The 24,259-nt window shown below is 38.2% G+C and overlaps 1 protein-coding gene across 5 annotated transcripts in view; it reads right to left on the bottom strand.

The window, feature by feature from the left end:
* Window positions 1-218: 218 nt before the first annotated feature.
* GLS (glutaminase) overlaps window positions 219-24,259 on the bottom strand; it is a 61,295-nt gene continuing 37,254 nt past the window's right edge. For 3 of the 5 annotated variants that reach the window (XM_026091730.1, XM_026091733.1, XM_026091734.1), the window contains 6 exons: window positions 24,058-24,189; window positions 23,459-23,551; window positions 2,361-2,422; window positions 1,178-1,254; window positions 895-958; window positions 219-551 (listed from right to left, as the gene is read on the bottom strand). In XM_026091730.1, coding sequence (XP_025947515.1) covers window positions 395-551; window positions 895-958; window positions 1,178-1,254; window positions 2,361-2,422; window positions 23,459-23,551; window positions 24,058-24,189 — 585 coding nt within the window. In that variant the 3' untranslated portion in view covers window positions 219-394. Of the gene's footprint in view, window positions 552-894; window positions 959-1,177; window positions 1,255-2,360; window positions 2,423-15,700; window positions 15,808-16,715; window positions 16,795-19,370; window positions 22,618-23,458; window positions 23,552-24,057; window positions 24,190-24,259 lie in introns of those variants that run through there. The other 2 variants (XM_026091731.1, XM_026091732.1) reach the window with 2 other exon arrangements.

Genomic DNA, 24,259 nt, shown 5'->3' with positions numbered 1-24,259 from the left:
CTCATCTTGGCCATACTGGAAAGACAGGGCTCTAGAAACAAAAATTCAGCAGAAAATTCGTGACCACAGACTAGAGTTCACACAGAACACAAAAAATAAATTAAGTAGTGCACAATAAAGCCAACAACAGCTAAATATTTTTATACATCAATTATATGCAGCATGAGGTAATATTGCTCACATTATGGAGGGAGATTCTTACTTGGTTTTGTTTTTTTGAGAGATTGGATTTGTCCTGTGCRTATAGAAACTTCTGTAACATAACACTGAAGTAACAGAGACTTCTGTAAAATATATACCACTATCAGATAGAAACACACACGCTCTTCATTACTTATGTATACCACAATTAAATAGGTAAGTGATTTGATTCTTAGGGTCTAGCTGAAGATGATTATAGTAAGCCATCTAGATTTTTATGAACCGTTCGGTTCTCCTTTCCGTTGTTGGAATCTTCTGATGGCGTGTATTGGACCTGATATTCTTGAAGAATTTTAAATACATCATGGTGTCCAAAATGTAAAGCTTCATCCATAGGAGTGTTATTCCATCTACAGGAAGGAACACAGTATTTCTAAGATCAGCATGCAAGTATGGAGCTGAAAGCACCAAAAAATCTGATTCTCTACATGTTGTAATAAGTCCACAAAACACACAAAGTTCAGTAACTATGAAAATACTTCGTCAGTTGAGCATAACCTTTTAAATAATGATTATAATGGTTTCACCACTTTTTATTTCCATGTTCTCTGCAGAGTCTACAGAGAACAAGTGGGATTCTGCTCCTTCTGCTTCAGTATACTTAATAAATTCCACTATTATTTAATAAATATTTCTCCTTATGTAACTGGCTAATATAGCATCTCTCCTTAAGGTAGCAATACAAACACCTACCTGTCTTTGGGAAAAGGATTCACTTTGCATGCTTCCAGTAAAAATTTAACAACATCCACATGTCCTGTAAGAAAAGCAGAATTATATAAATATAAAATAATGTATTTTATTTATATAAATATAAAAATGTATTTTATAGGTGTGTGTACATATGTATATATACACATATACACACACGCACACAAATGCACACGCACAAAAAAGTACACAGAGAGGAGATACTTGAAAGATAACTGACCAAATTCCATTAAGAGATAGCAAATTAGACGGGAGGAGACGGTACCTTCCGCAGCTGCTACGTGCAATGCTGTTCGTGAATCATAATCTCTTTGTTCCATATCCATTCCTGATAGAGCAAATCTAAAAAAAAAATTACAGAAAAGTTTTGTAGACAAAAAAAAGAATTACAAAACCAGCATGGAACAATAGCACTATGCTAAAATGGTGAAACATCTGCTGCAAAAGGATAAATGGTATCAAAAGCACATCATATCTTCAGTTACAATGAAAGGGGCTCTTGCTGCTTTGGCTTTAAATATAAACTAGGGGCTTAACTTACTTTCTGGCCTGTAGCCGTCATAAAGAAAAATGATTCTTAAAATATCATTGGAGGGTACGTGACAGCCAACACATCTGATTTAAGATCTAACGTGGACAAGCTAAGTCACATAAGGCAAAGTAAATTTCACGTCAGCTGAGGAAACCTGGAGAAGACCCCGAGTCTGAAAATCCTGCAGTGTTAAAGGTCCTGGAACAGTTCTTTTATCTTACTATACTGCTCAGGGACAACAGAGGTAAGCTATACAGATTTTTTCCCTCTCATTAACTATATTCAAATGTATTCTAGTCAAATTAATATGTTTATTTAGTCTATTACTACTTTTGTTTTAAACAGTGCCAGATTCTACTTGAGATGTAGAAATCAAAGTTAGATTTCCTAATGTCTCCAACAGCAACATACATTTTCCAACTTGATTTTTTCTGGCAGTTTCAGATTTGAATCAAAAAGCAGGCTAGAATTCAGCCAGAATTCTGTGCAATCACTATAAAGAGAACCGGTAAGGGAAGTTAATTCAAAAGGATCCAAAGAAATGGAAAGCGAAAGGATTATAGCAAATTGCTGGGATACAGTACAACTTTGTTGTTTGCGTTTTGTCTGTTTGTTTGCTTTTTAATATCCTCTACCTCTCCCTATACTTGTGCAAAGGTTATGATTCTTCAAACCTTTTTTTAAATGCATTTTACCTGACTCCTTGTTTGCTTGAATGCAATTAAATTATTGCATTCAATTAAAACAACTAAAATGCAATAACTAAAAGACATTAAAAGCATGTTAACAGAACGTATATCCTCCCTACTGCAGCTCTCATTTCCCCATCATGGACACAAGCATATATTCATAAGTAAGCAACAACAGCAGATACAAAGCCAGTGGCTTTCCTGTCCCCAACCCCGCACTGTTTTACCTCCGGAGTGCAGACACATCCCCCGTGTAGGCAGCAAACAGCAGATTTATCACAGACTTTACCTATGAAGAGAGATGAAGTCCAGTTTATTGAGTTTCTTTACTCAAAGAGAAAACAAAAACCCCAAAAGCCCAGCAGGGTCAGCTGGTCAATGCTCATAAACTTGTCCGTTTTATTCTCTTTCCTGGCCACATTTTGCAGTACAGGGTAAAAACGCTGTGAGAATCCATTCCAATTTGCTTTGTTACTAGTACTTTTATGTCTGTCTTTCCAAGGTTGAAGTCATAAAGGACAATAAAAGAACCATAGTATGTGCGTTTCACCACGACAGAACACGAATGCAAGAGCCTCGCGCTGTGCGGGCAAACTGTGTTTTTCTCTTTAATTGCTCCAGGATAGTGAGTATTGAATTACAAAAAATGCATCACTTGGCACAACTTGCAACCATAAACAAAAGAAACTCATTCTGGAAAAGTAAGGTTTTTACCAAGTAGACTCTATTGCTAAGAGAAATCTATGTTAGTAGAAGAGAGGAAATAATACTAGTTTTGCATTAAACCATAGGTTTTCCTAACATACATCTAATATAGAGGCTTTCTACAAATAAACAATATTAAGCAATTTTGCCATGTAATGAACAACTACAAGAAAAGCAAGGTTTGTAGGCAGAGGAAGATAGGATCTTTTTAGATCAAATAACATAGGTAAAATCTCAGGCAAAGAGTACTTTCTTTTCTCAGCTATATTAATGACACTAATAAAAGAAAAATGATACTTTTAGCTACAAACCTTCTCCTACCTACATTATTAACACATCATGGCGACAATAACTCTGCAAGTTTTACCAACAGCTAAAAGTGGCAAGACGGATGGTTGAGCGTACCACATCACTGTTTCATAAACAGATACGGCCAGTTCTAGGTACCGTAGCACAGTAGTTTTTCAGTGAACTTTCCTGATGCCGTTTCGCTTTGTGAGCGTGGCCCACGAAGTTCTGCTGTTGCCAGCTAAACGCCAGTTATAGCCCAGAATGCCAGTGACGGAGAGAAAGGAGAAAACCGATGCTGTACTCATCTTCCCCAAGCAAGGCGGCCACCACGCACAAGCACACCTTCCACAGGTTCCAGCAGAAACGCTGGCATGTTCACAGGGCCACAGATAGCAAATATATACCTATAAACCAAAGTAGTGGAACTGCTTATTTATTACATCTCAAATATGCACCAGGCACAAAGACCAGAATGAAAACATGGGGGGAAAACCAGACATTTTCCTTTTTCCAGCCATCCACAAACTCCTGCAGCTCCTTTTCTGTCTGCACTATGAGATTCATTAGACACCAGAGCCTACCTGCTCTTCGCTCCAACCAGAAGCAAAGGCTGATGCAGACAGCTGATTTATATGGTAGGCTACAGCTTTCCTGGGTACCGGGCTGCTGACTGTATTTAAATGCAAGCACTAAAGGGGAATTTAGTTTAGTAATCTTGAAATTTCATCAGGATGATTCAGGAGTTCTCCTTGGCGGGAGAGGAGTGAGCATCGTTGGATTTGCTGTCCCCTGCAGGTTGTGTACCAGGCTGTTGCATTTAGAAATTTAAGAATAAGAGGCTCAACCCTGCAGGTGCTGAATACTCTTCATTTTATTGAACCAGGAGGAGCAAAGGGCATTCTGTCCTCAATTACACCTCCGCAGAGGTTAACTGGTGATTTTGACTGGGCTTTTTTATGCTTCTGAGATATGCAAGTGTCCATTAAAAACATTCCTTCCTTACCAAAAATAACCTTCCAAGTGCAGCTAGGGCAAAGAATTACTCTGGATTCAGCTAAAAATATTTCGCTAAAAGGCCTTTTTAAATTTCTGTATCTATGTGAACAAAAGGTAACTTTGAGATTTCTTCGACTTCCTTCTCAGGAGTCTAAGGCCTAATCTTAGGCCACGTTACTCAGCAATCTTGGAGAAGGTAAAACTCCTCCTTTCTTAAGATAAATACTGTAAAATCCAAGGTCACATACTATAAAAATCAACTTCTTGACTGATCAAAAGGACAAAGAAATAGAAGTGCAGACAAGAATATTTCTGCTTGTTTAGTTCAGAAAAATAAAATTGGAGAGGAAATATGACTGCTCTCTATACAACAGTAAAGGTAATGGGATACAAAAGCAGGAGAAAAAAAAATTCTGCAATTATGGCAGAACTATCAAGAACTGGCCAGGAATGAACCCAAGGTTTTTTTGTTTTGTTTTGTTTTGTTTTTAAAGACAGATTGCAGCCATCATAGTTGAAACAAATCCCCCACTGGGCTTCCTCCCCCATTTCAAATGAGACTAGCAATTTTATGGAGAAGTTAGTTTGGATTTGCCAGCAACATAACTAGACACTGCAACTTCCCCCCACTCTATCAGCAGCAAAGTACAGATCAAAAAAAAAATTAATGGATTTTATAAGGTATCACATGAAATTGCTCAAAAGGCAGTAGTAAACAACAGTATCAGCAGTAAATTTCACAAACATAAAATATTCCAAATACCAAAAAATCTTGAATTCAACATAAGACTACAGAGTTTCCATGAGCATCTTCTGAAGTATCACTTAGTTTTAAAGAAGATATTAATCCATATAATATATATGAAATCACCATGTAAGGGCTTATCATTCAGATTGAACAGAAGTTATTATGTGGAAAGAACTTGCAGATAGAAGCTTTGTATTTGCATAAGGTCTCACTTCGCTGGTCATAAAATCAAGAGCAAAGCACAGGCAAGACTTAAAAATGTAAGTCAAAATTTCCTATCCCCAAAACTCTCAGCTTACTGGCCTAAAATAGCGTTTTCTACTGCATACAGTTCCATAACTATGAAGATTAAAAAGAGGAAAATGGAGAGAGCATCTTTTCTATATATGTATTAGATCAAACCAGGAATGACCTCAGACTCCTGGGAGGCCAGAAGCCTTAACTTTGTGTCATACCACTGCCACCAAAGTTTCAGATAAAACACTGGGGGCACAAAAGAAAAGAAGAAAAAAAACAAAACACACATTCAGGAAATGATCACAAATCAAATACCAAAAAACAGAGACAAACACAGCCCTGGAAGTTACAAAGCATTAAAGAGCTTATTCTAATGCTTTCATATTGCACTTTAAATACCTTCTAAGCTTGATTGTGCTAAAGGTTTGAAACAAATCTCCAACTCTCAAACAAACTGCATATAAATTGAGGAAACATGGCAAAACCCACAGGCTGTTTTGCTATTTCAGGAGCATAATCCCTATGGAAAGCAAGTACACTGCTGTCTCTGATTTTTCTAATGTTTATAATAAACATATTCTCAAAGTACTTTGATAGACAGCATAGCAGTATACTCTTTTGACTTCCTCAGTGTACCTAAAAAAAGCTAACGAAAAAGCTTAGTTTCAGTGTTGACATACTGATGTTACTTATGACAAGCAAAATTTCAACAAATCTAATTACCTGACAGATCTGACTGGTATGTGGGAACTGCACTAGATGGAGTATTTGTAAAAAATAGTTTTTACTTGACTAGCTGAGCTGCGTAGTCAAATCCAGTCCACGTGGGAAGACATACGTAGCAGTCTTAGTCTCAGGGTGGCTAATAAGCAATCCCCAAACACAGATTTACCAAGGAAATGTCACGCCTCCCGTACTTGAACAGATTTCTTCAGAGCAAGACGCGGAAGCCCTGCGCCGCACAGAACCTGACGCGATTTCCTTGCTCCCAAAGAGCTGGAGGCTGAAGTCCGGTCCTCTAAAAACATCTTTGTTTTACAAATACCTTGAATAGAACTGGATTTTAATCAAGTATCACATCATCTCAAAGATTTCAGTGAAGTTTGTCAAGCAGTAGAAAACATAACGTAATTGTTGTAATGACGTCTGGAATAGAAAAAGTATTTGGGGCTTTCTAGGGATGACAGGTTACGTTTTCAGAGAGTAAATGGGATCTGTGTTTCATAATAAACAAGTAAAATGCTTCTACAGAAGATAGAAATGGGAACCATTTATCATCCCTTGACACAACAAACAAACAAGTTTAAAAGGTTTTTTTCCATGTACAAGAACAACACGTGTATCACTGCCTAGCTCCTCGTCAAGGCTTTTCAACAGCTCTCTCCAAATGCTTTACAAAACAGCAGGTTACTACCGTTATCTGCTCTGTTAGACGAAAAGCTGAGGCCCAGAGATGGAAATCACTTGCTCCAGGTGTGGGAGCCAGCGCAGAGCGACCCGATGTTTTCTGCGCACGAGCTCGCGCGGGGGACGGTCCTCGAAAGCCGGACAGCCCCGTCACAGCCACCGTGCAAGCGTCGCGTGGGTCGGCGCAGAAGGCTGAGGCGCCGGACAGCTACGGGCCGGTACCGCACGCCGCCCGGGCCCCGTCACCGCCCTAACTCCAGCTCGGCCTTGGAATTGCTGGCCACGGAAGGCACTTGATTTAATGAAAAGTTTTCCATGCTAGCGTCACCTAGCTCAAAAGTCACACTGGTACATTCGCACAAAGCGGCTCCAGTGATTTTTAGCAACCCGGCCGCAGCAGCGAACTCGGCGCTGCAGGAACAGCTCCGGCGCCGGGGAGCTGCGGGCTCTGCCCACGCCAGGCGGGTGCCGCGCGCCGCCCCGCTTGGCACCGCGACCGCCGCCGCCAGCCCAGCGGCCCCGTCCCAGCCTCGGCGCCCTGCCGCACCCGAGCCAGACGGCTGGGCACCCCATGCAACGAAAATCCTCTTCAAAAAATTAATTTAGCTCAAAGCTGCATTCATTCCGTAGGAAGCTCTTACCAAAAAGGGTCACTGAACCTGGATTTTAATTTACTACTGTGTCCTGCTTCCTGAGAGCCCCCCAAATTGCCTTGAAAACATTACAGACYAAAAAATATTACTTCTGACTTTAGCATTTTTCCAGGTGGCTTAGGAATACAATCAAGCACAATAGTTTAAAATGGTGCTGCTAAAGGTAATAGAAAACTAGGATAAACAAACAAAAAMCCCGAACCTTTCTGAAGTCCTTTACATGATAAACAATCTCACAGGTTAAAATTTGAAAAAGACATTCAAACTATTGGAAAAAAAGGTTCTTTGAATGCATGTTGTTTCTCAAAACCTTCACCATGCCTGAATTTTGATATGCACTATATCTATCTAGGGTATTGAGAGAAAACTTTCAAAGACAACAAGGGGGGAAATACAGTTGAGCTAGTGGAGAAAAAGGGCCAGCTCTCTCTTACATCCCCCCTCATTTGGGGGCTTCAAAAAGGGAAGTATGGTTTCTTTTACAGCTGTTAGGAAGGAAAAATGAAGCCACAATTCAGCGGTGTCTATGCCTTCTAAAAACTCATTTCTTGCGGAAGGTGCTGCGCCAGGAACACCRTTTTGGGGACTGACGTCGGGCATGCTGCTATAGGGAACGCCACCCTCACGGCCACGTGCTTGGAAAGCAGCTTCTCAAACGTTCCTCCGAGGAGCAGAGACTTGGAGGTAAATCAGGATACAACTTTCAAGCTGTTGCAGCTCAGGACTTGCCTCATTACAAGCACCCGTCACACTGAGTTGAGTCCCCTAATACACTAGGATCTCAAAGCGGGTCCCAGATAAAAATAAAGTCTCCTAGTGTACGGTACAAGGGGAGCCGAGTCTCTCGCCCAAACGCTCTCGACTGTAGGAGAGCTGCACTGAAACGGGACTGCAGCCCTCCACTTGCGGAGCTCCTGCACCTACTGCCAATGGCGCATCGCATCACTGGCCCGGCTCGGAGCCGGATTAACTCCGAAATTCAAAAAACTGATTTTGAGCCATCTAAGGTGAGCATTTATATAGTGAACAAGGATTGATGCTTCACGCTGGGAAGAGACACTACTATAAAGGCTTCCTACTCTACTGACCTTTGCCAATGAGCAAGTACTGATAAATAACACAGAAGCAAAGGGAGCTTACATGAGCCAAGAGGGACTGCACAAAGTAATAAGAACTCCCCAAACCAAGAGAAATTTAGTCAACGGTACCACTGTTTTACTACTTTTCCTAAAGCAGATTCCATGATGCAGGTCATCTGAACGTGTAGCAAAAACGATCATTCCTGCTGCTCTCCTGAAAAGTTACAGAATTGTAAAAACTCATTTTATCAGTGAAGAAAAATTCTTCAATCCTAAGATACACCAAGGCAAGTTCTGAAACAGCTGTGATGACCTATAAACAGAAAAAGTGAAGCTGGAGCACAAATTAAAAAATTTAGTCACTGAGATTTTACATTAAACTTGTAATTCAACTATGCCTAAGCATAGCCTAGAGATGAATTTTTCCCTGCATGTGAAGTTTCAGAATCAAGCTCCAAACAACTCAATAATTAGTTTTGAAGCTTCAACCTAGAAGTTAAACTTGTAATACAAATAGTCACAAAAAGGACAAAAATAAACCAGAAATGCTATCTCAGAGAAGAATCCATGTGTGGGCACACTCAGTCTTAGACACTAGACAGGACTGCTTATTTAAAAAAAAAAAAAACAACCATGTTTGCAAACATTTACAATTAATTTACAGTACATTGGAATCCCCTCTCCAGCATCCAATGTTTAGGTCTACAAAAGACAGACACATTTTTTTCTTAAAAATACCATTTTTCAATATGAAGTTAAGTTGTTTTTTTGTAGGGAAGGACATTTCAACCAAAAGCCGGTATCATTGCTCCTGAGCTTGTGCATTGTTTCCCCTGAAAYAATGTAAAGTTAGTACTTAAAGGTAAGCAAAACCTTTTTAAAAAGTAAAAACGAAGACAGAACTGTAAACAAACCCCTCCAGGTGAGTTTTTCAAAATCACTTAATCTCTATCCCCCCACTGACGTTTCTTACAGCTTTTACAATTGCTAGTTTTTCAGTTATCACACAAACAGCTGTCTATAAAATCCAGTACATTTTACAGCTTTTGGCCCTCAAATTAACTGAATACACGGCTCCCAAAAATATTAGAATTCCTTGGGAAAGTCCTTGTCCCCATTATATTATAAACAATTACAGGAATGAACTAATGCATACACTTGCACCTATTAATCACATACGGAAATATTTGAAAATACAGCCAAGGCTGGCTGTTCCATAAAACTTGTATTCCTCTTTGGAAGTTTTCCATCTTTTTTCTTTTTAAACCCATTTTCCACATTACTGACCCTAGTTTCCTGATATAATTTGAAAGAGTGCAGAATAAGACTAAGTATTTGTAGATGCTATGGTATCTTTTGTATTTTGAAAAAAAATTCACACTGGAAACACCACTGTCGCTTCTCTTTAATCCRTTTTTCTAATGCACCAACTACCGTTTCTTTACCTCTAGGTGGTGCAAGCTCTTCTTTGGAGCGCGTGTCAGAGCATCATACCCAGCTCCACTAGCTTTATGAGCTGTGGGAGCAACATTTATTTTTGGAGTCAGGGCTGCAACATTAACTTTCAGAGCTGCTACCACGGGGTTTATTTTTGGAGCCTCTGTGGTGGAATTAACTCGCAATGCTGCTTGCACAGCGGTTATTCACATAGTTTGTGCTCCTGGGAGAAAACCAACAGACTCATGAAACACTTAACTTATTCCTCAGTACCTGCCTTACAGTTTTAACAGTCATGTTCAAATATGATTTGTGTACACACTGCAAATACCTACGCCCATGAAACTGAGCTGTCCAGACTGCAGCCAGACTAGAGGCTGTTTCCACATATACGTACCCGAAGTAGCTCTGAACACCTGCACTGCTATAGCCGCACAAACCTCCGGCAGCTTAGCAGCCTGGTGAGTTACGCAGGTTCACAGACGCCTTGCAGCCCTCGCCGAGCTGCGCAGCGCGGTAATACAGTACTAACGGCTTTCCATCTGAAACTCCTTGGATGAGCTAGTCACGTCCGTGACCGCAACGAGACCTGTCCGAGTGCTCGGTAGCCCACGTACGGGTTCTCACTCACCGGCACCGCTCATCGCCGATTAGGCGGAAACACGAGGAACGTGTTTCATGAATTCATATTTCATGAATTCATATTTCATTAGAAACCGTACAACTGTGCTGGGCAGTTTTATAAATCAAATATACCTTCTTTTTAGACCTTTAAATCATTAAGCTAATACAGATCAGGATGGCAATAGTCAGCAACCGCTCTCCAGCAGCTGCTAAATACGCTATGGGAAATGAAGCCCAGATCAGCTCGCAGTCAGCAAATAATCGTATCACAACGAACGAGAGCACGAGGCCCTGCAGGGCGAGGGCTGCCGCCGCCGCTGCCTCTCTCGCCTCGACCTGAGGCAGCATTTCGGCGAGAGACAGAAGGAAGGTGGGAAAAGGCATGAGACAGGTTTTACTGTTTGCTGGCAAATAAATCAACTCAGCATGAAAGAAGAATTTAAGCAAACCTGAGAGGTTTGGGGTTTTGATACAAAATTTAGAAAAACAACCAAGTTGGTCAAAATCATAGTAAGCTTTCAAATGTTTTTTAATTKAAATTCAACTTTTGAGATTATTGTTTCAAATCAAAATTCAGTCTTTTAGAATAAAACAACTCACTCTCTTCTGATTTCTACATTTTTAAAATAAAGAGTAGGTATCAAGAAAACACTTTATGGTCCTAAAATTGTCTTTTTTAAAGTTTGAAAACAGAGTGAAGAGTTTTGACATGGTTCAATTCAGACACAGCAAGTGAGATATAAACAAGCTTGCACCGATAGCTTAGTCTTAGTAGCTGTCACTGCAGCTGCGCACATCGCTGAATATAGAAAACATCTAATCAAACTAAACATACACAGAGCGGATTTCTCTGGCCACTGGGAGGGGGGGGGAAAATCAAACAAACAAACCATAAACCCCTTCCTTCAACCCAAGGAAACCAGCTTCCTTTACTCAAAAGTGTATAGGCTGAAGTCACAAAAGAAAAGGGGTGGGCTTCTTCCAGGTGAGGTCTGATTAGAAATAGTTCCCCTCTTTCCCTACCTGCTGATCTATTAGCATTGAATGGATTTGTAGCATTTACATTTCTTCCAGTTTCAAACCTTTCAGATAGGTTGGTTTTTTTAAAAAAAAAAAAAAAAAAAAAGCAAAAGCACTAGTTGTAGTACCTGAATTTGCAAATCAGAGTATCAATATTATATTTTACAATAAATTTTCTTTGCCCACCTCTAACTGAAATCCTTCGTTCATCAGAATACTTTAAAGTAATCTAGATTTTGAAGAACATCTACAAAAATGATATTCGCTATAAACTAGCACAATACCACACCTGTTTGTCCAACTGTCTTTTTTTGATATGTTACTGTGCTATTTTACATGAAGTTTTAAAAGCATAACAAAGATGCAGGAAACAGTAATTGTGAGCAGGAGGCACCTTCTCTCCCAACCACATCTAGTGCTATGAAAGACAGAGTAAAATCTAATATCAGCTTTTGCTTGTAAGACAACCATGAAGCAGATATGAAGTTCTGGAAAGAGTCTCTCTCTCTCTCAAACCACCTCATTTCTGCTATCTGTGAACAGGCTGACTCATCTAAACACTAAAAGTGCTGCTCCTGCTGCCTTCAGTCCCGTAAGTAGTCCAAAAAAAAAAAATCAAAAAAAAAAATCAAAAAAAAATCCCCCAGCGCACACAGAGCAAAACCAAGAGTCATGGCCAGGACTAAGCTCAGTTCTACTACCAACTCAGCCACTGCATGCTCTGAGATGACTCACTCTCTAATCTTTAAACAATAAATGAGATCTAACATCTTTTCAATGTAATTTTAAATACTAAATTTATTTTCAATATTCTCTGTGAATCCATAACTAATACAGTCTATTTCATACTATATTTGGCTTATCTCATGTGCCTGAAAGTCAGTAACATGACACTATTACTGACCCRTCCTTGAAGATGGTAAGTTACCGAAGCAGAGAGCTTATTTCATGAGAATGAACACCCTGAATTTCCAGTGGCTTATTGACATTTTTCTGGCTATTGATTAATTCTAAAGCATTAGTAAGCTGACTGTGCTTAAACTGCAAATAGTCTATTTAATTTAATTAAATGGAATAAAGACTTAAATAATCAAAGTATTTGCTAGATTAAATGAAACATCGACTTACCTTCAATAACAGGGATTCTTTCAGAGAGCCCATGCCCATGTACTCCACTCCAGAGATGCACAAACCCCATGGGGTGAGCTCAGACCACGCTGGCCAGCAATGCTCCTCGGCTACCACACTCCCCCCGCTGCCTCCCACAACGGGGGCAGATGAACCAAATCACCCAGCGCCCCTATAGTCCTTCACCAATACTGACTCCAGATCTTGGACTCCAGGATGGGAGAGTGGGTCACATGAACAGAAATTTAGTAGAATCCCCGTGTACAACAAAAATGCTGAGAGCATTTAAGTTCTTTTTAATCCAGAAAAGGTTAAGTAATATCACAAGAATGTCCAGGGCGTATGGAATAGTTTCTCCTTTCTTGTACTGTCATTAGGGATGAGGGTATTTAGTGTGACAACAGTAGAAGTTTAGGGGAAAGGGGGCATGAATGATTGGCTGTGTCCTTCCCTTTCTAGCAGATACACTACCATTAAAGAAGATTGCTTGAAGGGATACATAGAAAAAAAGAACATGTAACCAGGAGCTCAAAAGACAGACTCAACAATTCCATTAGCATTAGGTTAAGATCGTAGGAAAAAAAAATTCTGTAGTGGGAGGAAAATTCCTGCACAAAGGCCTTAAGGTTTCCATATACACAATCACGGTACAGAATATTAAAAACAGATACAAGGATGAACAGAGCCAATATTGCTGACATGGATTCCCCTGAACGGCTCACAGATAATCCTAAATTTTTCCAACAGTAACAGGAAGTCTTGAATAACTAATGCAGAAGCTTCAACAGGGCTTAAATGCTGATGTAATGACAGATAGCCAGCTTCCCTCCCCAAACACACACATGCTTGGGAAAATACACAAGTCTGGTAGAAGAGCAGCTAATCTCAAATGTTATTCAGTAGTAATTAGGCATGAAGCAAAGCACAAGGTATCTGCAATATGAACTTTGTTTGGGGGAAAATTATGTTGATTGCAAAAGGTAAGAATGCTGGAAAAAGGAGAGAGATCTGAGTACCAAAACTGCCTTGGCTAGGTGAATACCAGTATGATCAGCATCCAGTTTTGCCTGCTATTTCTGATTTCTTCCTATACAAGAATTGAAACACTTTTTACTTTTGGAGACAACAGAATTAAGGAAACTACCGATAAGACTGCCAGCATCAGAAACAAAATGATGCAATTCTCATTCACTGGACCTGAGGCCTAAAAAGTTGATTTCACACACAGACAGGGGATTCAGAACACCTTCATAAGCTGCTTGCTGTTAAGATTTACGGGAAGTTTTTGAAGATCTAATTAGCAAAAATTAATCAGAATAACTATAATAAAAGAACCAATTCTACAGACTTGTGACTTTCTGACAAGAGAGAATAATAGAAAATCTGACCTCCCTCCTGTCCTGATGACAGATGTTACTGTTGCGTTGTCCACCATGAGTGACGTGATAGAGGAATACTAYGCAGACAGTTCTCCTCAGGCATAAAGACTTTCATCCTTCAAGTCAGCAGATGAAGATGAGGCAAATTTTCAATTTTAGGCAATATGTATTTGCCATCAGTATTTTGTGTGGAAACACTCGAATCTTCCTGCCATGTTCAAAGCATCAAAGTTACGTGGAGAGAAATGCTTCTCTTGGAGGCAAGCTTTCTCTGCTGTCATGAAAGTTTTTCAGCATTGATTAGTAAGCAGTGAAGTAATGTTTTGCCAGTAAATTATGATGACTGGAAATTCCAAAGTTTTCAAAATGGTAGAATAATAATTGTTGCAGACATCTATGGCAGGAATCTTAGATTCACCATTTCATGATATGGATTTCTGTAGTTCCTGTTTGGTCCTTTCACAGACTAACCACCACAAACAGTTCTGCAACTAAAAGCATACAAAACATATACAAAAAAATCTTAACAAGGGGAATGGAATGAATACTGACTAGTTGACTCTTTGGATATAGGAGAAAAACAAGTGCCTTTGAAGTAGTGGATACAGACATTACTAACACTGCAAGCTTAGGGACCARAGGACTGGGATCAGTGATAATCAAATGAATAAAGCAGAGCGCTGACTGATGCTTTAGTGAGGCATTAAGCAGAGAGGACAAAAGAACATCTGCCTTTTCAAGGACCTACTGACTACGACAGAAATCTGCACAACTGAGCAGAGCAACGCTCCTGCTTTCCTGCCTGCAGATACTTCACACTTTATGGATGATGGTTTACCCAAACTACAAGACCCTGAGTTGTGAATTATTTCCAGAATATAGGAGGATGTTCTCAGTAAGACTTACCTAAACTTTACAGGTAGGAGACTTTGACTACCTCTTACAGGCTGAAATCAGAAGAGGTGAAATCTCACCAGGAATTTGCATTCCATTCTTTTAGGAAGGTTGTTTCCAGAAGCTTGTCCCTGATAGTTTAGAAACATCCTTCTAATTTCCAGTCTATTTAGTCATTACCTGTTTTTCTTGCATCAGGAGTATCTACTAGCTTAAACAGATCTTCTGTCTCCATAGTCTTATCCCCCAAACCCTCAGAACAATCTTAGTCCCCATCAACCTGTAATATATTAGGCAAAGCACACCAAGCCTTTTTAAATTCCTCTCATAAGACTCGCTTCTCCATTTTCTCATACTTCTTAATCCTTTCTTTCACCTGTTTTAGTCTATTTTTTTTAAAGCACGTGTGATCAGAACAGTTCATTCTCAGATTGAGATTACATTTTAATTAGTTGTATTTAATCTTGCCAAACATATAATTGCTTAAAGAAAAGTCTTTTCAGAAAGAGTGTATAAAAATAGAAATGTACTTCTCATACRGAGACCTAAAGCTACACATATAACCAAAACCAGGCCTACAAGAGCAGAAAAAAAAAATTTGAATGAGTAATTCCTGACCAAACAATAAAGTTGTCTTCCTCAAGGAAGAAGTGTGACTAGTGAATCACATCAACAGGAAGCAAGCAAGATTATCTCTTCCTATCACTCAACTCTGTATGCTTAGTTCATTGTTTTGTTAATAATTACTCTGATCACAAGAGGTCCTAAAAGTAACATGCTTTCCCTCAGCATATAACTTATCTCCAAGTTTGCATTTAGCCCATATGTTTTAACAGAGAATGAAGGGGCTACTCTGTTTTTAAATTCTTCCATCATTTTACTTTCAATGATGTCTTTTAAAAATATTAAATTCAGTAAGAAAATACAGCAGGAGGCAAAACGTTAGCAACTGCTGACCAAAGGCTGTTTTCACCCACGCTGCTCCTAGGATTCCCCAACAGGACAACAGATTTCCACACGATAGTAAGCTCCCTCATCACATGCACAGTGGAAAAGACAGGAGTCACTGTCACAAGCTGCAAGAAGGGAAAATTCCAACTGGATGTTAGGAAAAAATTCAGCAAAACACTGGAACAGGTTACCCAGAGAGGTTATGGCATCTCCATCCGTGGAGATTTAACATGTGATGGGCACAGTCCCTGAGCAACACAATCCAGCTTCGATGTCAGAACCTGCTTTGAGCAGGAGGCTGGACTAGAGGATCACCAGAGGTCCCTTCCAACTTTTTTTTTCCATAAGCCTATAGTGTTGCTTCGTTGCTTACAGGCACTAGAACCTCCCGCACTTCATACAAATGCGTTATGAAGATGGCACCCAGCAGAATAAAACTGTCCTGATTTAAGAAAATATATTGTATAAAAATAAATTCCCATTTTATGTCAGTACCCAAGAATTTTGCAAAACATATAAATACTTTAAATTCTGTATACCAGCTGTTCAGGAACTCATGAGAAAACCCCACTTAACAATTGCACTTAGCTACTAAAGGACCTTCCAAAGAAAAATCAATGTTGAAAGTAACAGATAGCTGTTGATTGTTTTTAAAAGGCTGATCCTTCAATATGGTTTCTTATTTACTTCCATAAAATTTGGAGTACCAAAAGCATTTCTAATCATTAAATAGCTGCACATAATACAAATGAGAAAGGGAATTAATGTAAGCTAAGAAACATGTATATTTTTAATAGTCAAATAATATGCCAGGCATATTACTAGAACGATTACTTAGAAATCTCATAATATTCAGTAATGTGAAAATAAGAATCAAATCCAAGCAATTTCACTGAAAAACATGATCTCACAAGTCAAACAGATAAACAGAAGTACAACTATAGTAAAATCGTAATTTACTCTAAGCCTGACCACGTAGCCATGAAATTAAGGTACACTGATCTCTGAAAGAAGCAGCACTACCACTGCCTACCTGTAATTTCCAAAGTAACACTGCCATTTGGCCTAAGAAGATCTGCTGCAGGTGATCGGGCAAAGGGTTCAGAGGAAGTCTGGAAAGAAGATATGCAGAAGACACCTTTTGCCTTCTGCAAGCATAAATGATATCAAGGAAATATGCAGAAGGCACTACAGAAGGTACCAGCTACAGGCCAGTTAGGTGAGAACCAGAGCAAAGCAGCAGTTAAAGCACAAAGTGTTACCTTAGAACAGACATGGTCCCCTGCATGCCCAGTGCCTAAATAAAATATGTGTAAGTACAGTTGGTTGGAACATTCTGGAGAGTAGAAGTGTTTTTAAAATTCTTTCCTTTTCCCCTTGTCCTTCATTGAAACACGCTTCCTGGTAAGCTTTAGCGCTGAACTGAGTCTGTTTTAGTCTCCCAACACATTAATACATCTTTCTGTTTTTAAAATCTGTATGATCCAGYTAACCATAACAACCTTACTATTATTCAGGTTAGCTTCATTGCCTAAATTATGTTAAGCCAATTAAACTGGCGTAAAACTCACCACCACCACACTTCTGCCAGTCTCTAGCCTAACCTCTGCTTAGGTCAGTCCAGTTAAATTGTAAAAATCAGATGTAACCACTAACAATGTAAGGCTTGCTGTGCATCAGAGTGGTTATTTGCAGAAGTAACTGACCTATGGGCAGAATTGTGCCACTTTAAGTCCTGTAAAAAGATTTTAAATGGTTAAATATTCAAGTGAAGTCAAAAGTCTGCATAAAGCAGTATTAGAAGTTAATACAATTAACTTCTACTTGCACGAAAAGCAAAAGGAAACAGGACATGTCTATTTTGTACACAAAATTCTCTAGAAGGAACAAATGGTAAATCTAAAAATATGCTTGATTTTAAATAAGTGTTTTTATGATTTAAACTACAACAAACTATCAACACACCAAGAGTTAAATTCCTGAAACAAGATGGACCTGTGCACTACCCGTCTTTAGAAACAYGCCATAACATACACTATTTCATGTGTTACCTAGACAGGACAAGAAGTTTGGAACAGACAAAATATTAGTGTGGTTAAAAAAAAATGCAAGTTTTAGTTAGATTTTCACCTGCTTACGGTATCATCAACTTTTTTTTTTTAAAAGGAAAACTATTAATTTTTCAGGATTTTAGGAAGAAGTATTAGCAAAGCACCTACCACAGTTCAGTAATTAGACAGGTCCATGTACTACTATTATTACTATGCAACTGAAGCTGCTCCGCAGAATCATGTCATTCATGCAACTACCACAGACATCTGAGACATTCAAATTCCTGAGCATACAAAATCTGCACTGAACATAAAAATTGTGAGGTTTTAGTGACCTCAGTAACAACTCCATTGTGAAAAGGCTAGTAGCTTTTCACTGGAATAACTGTTCCTTAAATTCCCGCCTTGTTTTTACAACAGGAAAGTACAAAAATATTTAAACTCAGTTTAAAAAAAAGGTCCCATAAAAACAATGTGTAGGATACTAAAAACAAAACATTAAATATAAAATGATAAAGTTCATAACTAACTACTCTACTCACACTCTAGCTATTGTGCATCAATGACATGTATGTATCAAGACCAGGAGAAATAAGAGCAATTTTTTTTTCTAAAATAACAAACATAGTTGGACGAATCAAGCTTGACATCCCACTCCCACACATGACTTGACTCCATTCCCTTTTTAGTCCTCTACCCACCCAATGGTCTTTGGCAAGAAATGCACAGTGAAAACCAAACAAGAAAAAAATTCTACAGTAAATCACCTGTGCTTCTCTTCACATCTACCCTTCTATCTTTCCTTGTCTGGTTGACTTTTGGAGCATAAATTGTTCTTATCTGTGGTATTTTACATACAACAAATAAGCAGCTAATTTTAAAAGCATAGTACAAGTAACTGCAGCTTATAAACCAATCTACAGAAAAGCTAAATGAATCATTACGGCCACCCCCACTAGGGCATTCTCCAAATTCCCGTCTCAATCATTGGCAGGTAAATCTGTCTGCCATTTAACATCTTGAACAAATTGCCACAGAAAAAAGTAAGCCTGTGACAAAGGGTTACCGCCTTGCCAGGAATTTTCTGTTGATTTTAGAAACACCGACGCAGCTAACAATTGTTCAGACCCCAGCGCTGCTATTACAAAGTTGTATTATTTGGAATACCTTCCTTGCTACACGTGATTTGGCACAAGCTATACTTTACGCTTCATAATGCTCAGTATCAACAGTTATTATTCTGGCACTGGAAGCATTAACCACTTTTTCCAGATGACTGGATTAATATCTTCAGAACCACACACATACACAAAGGCATTAACATACTACTGCACAATTACATTTTTCAGTATTGGGAGGGGGGGGGAAAAAATCAGTGAAAAAGTCTTACTACTATGGTTTTTACTTTTAACTTTAAGATAACAGTTCAAAGAGAAAGATAATCAGAATTGCTGTACAAAATGTTTGAGAAATATTGGGAATGTTTTCAATGACTGATTTAACTAAACTTGTTTATTTCAAATACTTTTCCAGAACTTTATCATTGCTTAAAAGTGCTCACTATCTCACTGCAATCTCAAAAATGCATTTGAACAAACCTGTTCTCCATTGAGAGAAAAAAATACAATAAAATCGGCTTAAAATAAATTTATTAAACAATACAAAAATAAGCATGCTGGAAAATCAAGATACATAAATAACATACAATGCAAATGAAAATGGAAAACGAGACAGGTAACTTAACAACTGAGCAAAAAGGTACAACGCAAATGCTAAAATAAAATTTTAAAAAGCATTTACATTTCTAATGAAATGTTAATGATGCTGACAAAGAAAAAAACACACACACAGCTAAAATGCTTGAATATCAAGAATTGCTATTACTGTAGCACAGGTGAACACTAAAACCGTTGCAGACTTGAAAACACCTTCAAACATTCAATGACTAGCCTCTCTCACCACATCCTTTCGGACCCGCTCACCCAGCATAACACAGGCCCGGCAGATCCGGCCCCGGCCGCCGGCACCTACTGCCACCGGCAGGAGCTACTCGCAGACACGTCGGGCCAGAGCAGGATGCTGTGAACGCAGGTGAGGTCGAGTCACTGGTCCAAGGGAGTCTTTTCCTAACCCCTCCTAACTAGAGGCTGCCTTCAATTCCAAGGCAGGCTTCAAAAGCATATATTACGAAACTGTAATATATATACTTAAAGTAAAGATTGTGCAAGCTGTACCCTAAATATTCTTATTAAGCACATTTAAGATCTAGTTATCTCCTTTATTTTATACTTCCCAAGCAGGACTTGCCTCTATCACAAGTTTTATATGTAATTTACACATATAAATATGGTAAAGCTTCTTATTTTAAAGTTGGAAACTAGATGGAACAATTTCTGTATCTTCAACTACATTTTTAGGATTAGCTCCAAACAGTGCCAAATTCAGAAAATAATGCCTTTAGAATTACATCAAGCAAATCCTGCATCATACATGTTCCTTTTTTAATTAAATCAGTAATTTAATCAGCAACATGTATTCATTACTGTAAATTCTTTTCATTAGCAGCACAGGCACGTTATGTTCCCTCTTTCAGTTGAGCATTTTTCAGGTAAACACACAGGTTTGCAGGATCTGAATACTTGCTATGTCTCTCTAACTACTGCTTTTCTGKAAGATCCTCAAACAGGTGAGAAATTTTTGTAATTCAAAACTTTACCTTAGTTCACTAAACTTTCAGCATAAGCACTGACAAACCTACACTAAACATCAGTGATAAGATCATAAAATAGCTATTACTCAGCAATTTATTACTGATATCTGCACCACAGATTTACCTATTCATTCCACTAGGACTTCAAATACACTGAATAGTCATTTTCTGTATTGTTTTGCCTAAACTTTTTAATAATAGGCTTCACACAGAAATCCAATCCATTTACAATACATTGCTAGAGGAAGATTATCTGAGACTAAGTTGGAGCTTATTAAATTAATAAATTATTTCAAATGTTTTTGCAAGACTAACAATACCCAAAGTAATTAAGACTAGCTTTCATTCGCAGACAGCATATGCTTTGCTTTATGCATCTTCCTTAATTCAGACTTCCAGATGGGACACAAAGAGGAATTGGAAAGCAATAACCTTTCCCTCATGCAAACTAACATTCTGGAGTTTTAGATAAACTAAAAAGGGAAGGGGATTGGCAGAGGCTGTCAGGATGGGAGGTTTACTAAGGAATCGCCTATCATTACCTATGAGAACTCTCAGTGAGCTGGGGGATTTTTTTTTTTTTTGGGGGGGGGGGGAAAAACAGATGAAGAAATATTTCTTCTAACTTGCGCAAAAATTCCAGAGTTTATAAACTAGGACTCTATGATGTATATTGGGGGAGGAGGGGAGCAGAGAACATGTCAAATCATCTGCAAGCTTAAAAAGGGGAAAACCTTATGTAGACAGATCTTTTAAAGAAATTTAGCATCATTAAGAAACCATAAAATAGCTACAAGTGTCAAGAATTTAGTAAGTCTGTGCCCTTCCCCAGCATTGCCTACTGAGCCTAACTATTTGAAGCTTATATATCATTTCACATATCCTGTCCAAGATAATCTAAATAATTTGATACTTTGGGGCAACAGAGGCAGTGAGTTTCCTGTAAAAGAATGAAAGTCCTGATTCTTAGCAAGCTGACAGAGGTGCAAATTCACTATCATATTTAAAAAAAAAAGCAGTTAATGATAACTTAAATTTGCTCATGTATGAGACCTTTGTTCATATATATATACACATATGAACATGCACACACATTAGCTGCTGAAAAGTATGTTAAAACTGTTTACAGTTAACTACCTGACCAAAGTGTTTTACTTTGAATATATTTCCTGCTCACTACTCAGTTGGTTACCACTCTAAAATTGCTTACATTCCTCTGGAGGGTGGAGCACAGCATTACGAGTAAAGCAGTCTGAGTCATAACTACCAACTCACAGTACAAGCGGCCTATGAGACACTCAGAATAGTTTGGTAAAAAAAAAAATCTTTCTGCTACATTAACTAACTTGCAAACAAGGTAGGTTTTTGTTTGTTTTTTTTTTCTTCTTCCCCCTCCCAATCCCCTCCTCCCCCGGCACCATTTTTGCTATTTTATTCAAACATTAGCATTAATAATTCCTAAAGTTCTTATCAAAAATATATCATTTTCACGGCATGGCATAATTGAAGGATCCATTTCTGTTCAACACAATTTGAATGTATGTCTTAAAAAGGGATACAGTAATAACAAAACTCATAATCTATCATCTCCATTTAATGTACAATTATTTGGGAATTTATGATCTTACTATTACTTTATATTTTAAAGTTCTTGTATCTTTACATTCTGAACCTGATCAGAGGACACATCTTATCTTGTTTAGTGCTAAAATTAATTTACTTATAATTCTCAGATATAAACAAAGTACACAGATATACACAAAAGGGGTATATCGCTCAAAGCATTCAAATTCGTCTTTTTAAAGTAAGCGTGCTTTAAGTAACTACAAAAGTCAATTAACAGTTTTGGTTTTTGTTGTTTATGCGTCTTTTTAAACTTCAACAGTCTTTTTGGTATAGCATACAGAATTTATACAATATTTATATATAAATGAAATACCAGGCAAACAGTATTCAAATCAGAGTTAAATCTAGAGATGCTTGAGGGTTTTAAAATGAAGAATTTTATGAAACTAGAACCCATTCCTTTAGTTTTGCTCTCCCCGACCTTCCATTCTATACACTACGGTTCTGGAGATGTCCTCGTTTGATTCAGGTGACACTTTTTTCCATACTGTTTCTTTTAAAGCAAGTTCTTGCTGGAGATTTTCATAGTCCATTGGTCCAAAGGAATGCTAGTTGTTCAAGCAACATACATTATTTATTAGTGTATTTGAAGGAAAAAATCCAAATTTGCAATCAATGCTAACAGACTCAAGTTTTATCTTTCTTCACCTCTTCACATATAAATTGTTATTTTCTGTTTTCCAGTTATAAACAGTTCAAACTTCAAATTGGTTAATTCTTAGATGCATACATGCAAATAAAGGCACTTTAAAAATGATTCTACATCTTCTCCTATGAAAGTCTCCACGCCTTAGTTAAAACATTAATGGTAATAAAAGCAAAGAGGTTCTCCTTATCTCAAGCATCCTCACACTCCTGCTGTCTTTCTGTATATGTAGCTGGACTGGATTCAACTCTTTCCCAGAGACTGCTTATACCACTCCTTAGGCACTGGCCTACAGCAACACAAGGCCTGAGGTCACTGCCTGTGCAGCTCTCACCAATAAATGGGGTCTCAGTGATATCACTGTGAAGAATACTGAACAAACATCTCATGCACAGTAGCACAGAACAGAAAGACTAAGCCACCAGCTGGTCAAATCTTTATTAAAAAGCAACCAGAATAGTAAAACAGTGACTTCTATCAAATACCAAATACTTATTCCAGTCAGAGAGAAGAACTGCAAGAGATGATTAGAATTACAAATCTAAGATGAAATTCTWTTTTATAAAACCCTGTCATAGTGTGGTCCACCCATGTAAGTGTCCACTAATACAGTGCACCAATTAATTTATAGGAAAGTTTTGATGCAATACATGTCATTGAGCAGTTTTACATCTAGAGAAGAACTTTCTATTTTTCATCTGAAATCTACATACAATACTCACTGAAAATACATACTAACTTACCCGCTGATCACCACCTTCTCTGCGAGGATCAAGCTTCTTCGCAAAGTGTCTCAAATTATCATAGTTATGGAAATTGCACAGAGAAACCAGATCCTGCAAATATTCAGAGAATGTACATTATCCTTTGCATATATGATAGTTAAGTGCACATGAGATTATAATAAATAATACTAGCACTTATGTTTTACATCTGTATATACTAGTAAGAATTGTTTTGCTAATGTTTTGGAAATTGTATATTTTACAACTACAGAGGAAAAAAAGAGTCTATAAAAGTTCTACAGTTTCTGATGTGGCACAGAGAAGATCAGTTTATCATTACATCATGAAGTATTCTTTTTCAAAAATGTTTCCACAATGTTTCAGAAATACTGATGAAACTGAATATTTCTAAATGCTCACAAAATGAATTGGATCTTATTTATTATGAGAATGCAAACTTATCTCCTTTTTTAGGACATTCACCCTTAGAACAGACCAAACTTGGTATGTATGGAAGACCAAAGAATCACTAATTCAGTCAGATCTCAGCAATGCTAACTGAAGCTCTGTAGGCATCAGCTGCAAAAGAAAAAAATGTTACAGGCAAAGCTGCTTACATGACAAAAGTGAATCCCTTTAACACTGTTGCCCATCTTGTCCAAAGGAGGTGACCAGCACATCAAGCCCATAACATTAGGAACAACCAGAAGAATCCCACCAGCAACTCCAGATTTTGCAGGAAGACCAACCTATAGAAAAAATCAGACAATTAGTGTCCCCTGCAGACATTCTTACCTTCTGTAAGACAATGCTGCAGCA

The sequence above is a fragment of the Apteryx rowi genome, unplaced genomic scaffold (assembly GCF_003343035.1).
Source record: "Apteryx rowi isolate R43461 unplaced genomic scaffold, aptRow1 scaffold_92, whole genome shotgun sequence".
NCBI classification, from domain to species: Eukaryota; Metazoa; Chordata; class Aves; order Apterygiformes; family Apterygidae; genus Apteryx; species Apteryx rowi.
Note: the sequence above shows the minus strand (reverse complement) of the source record. Positions and strands in the feature narration are given on the sequence as shown.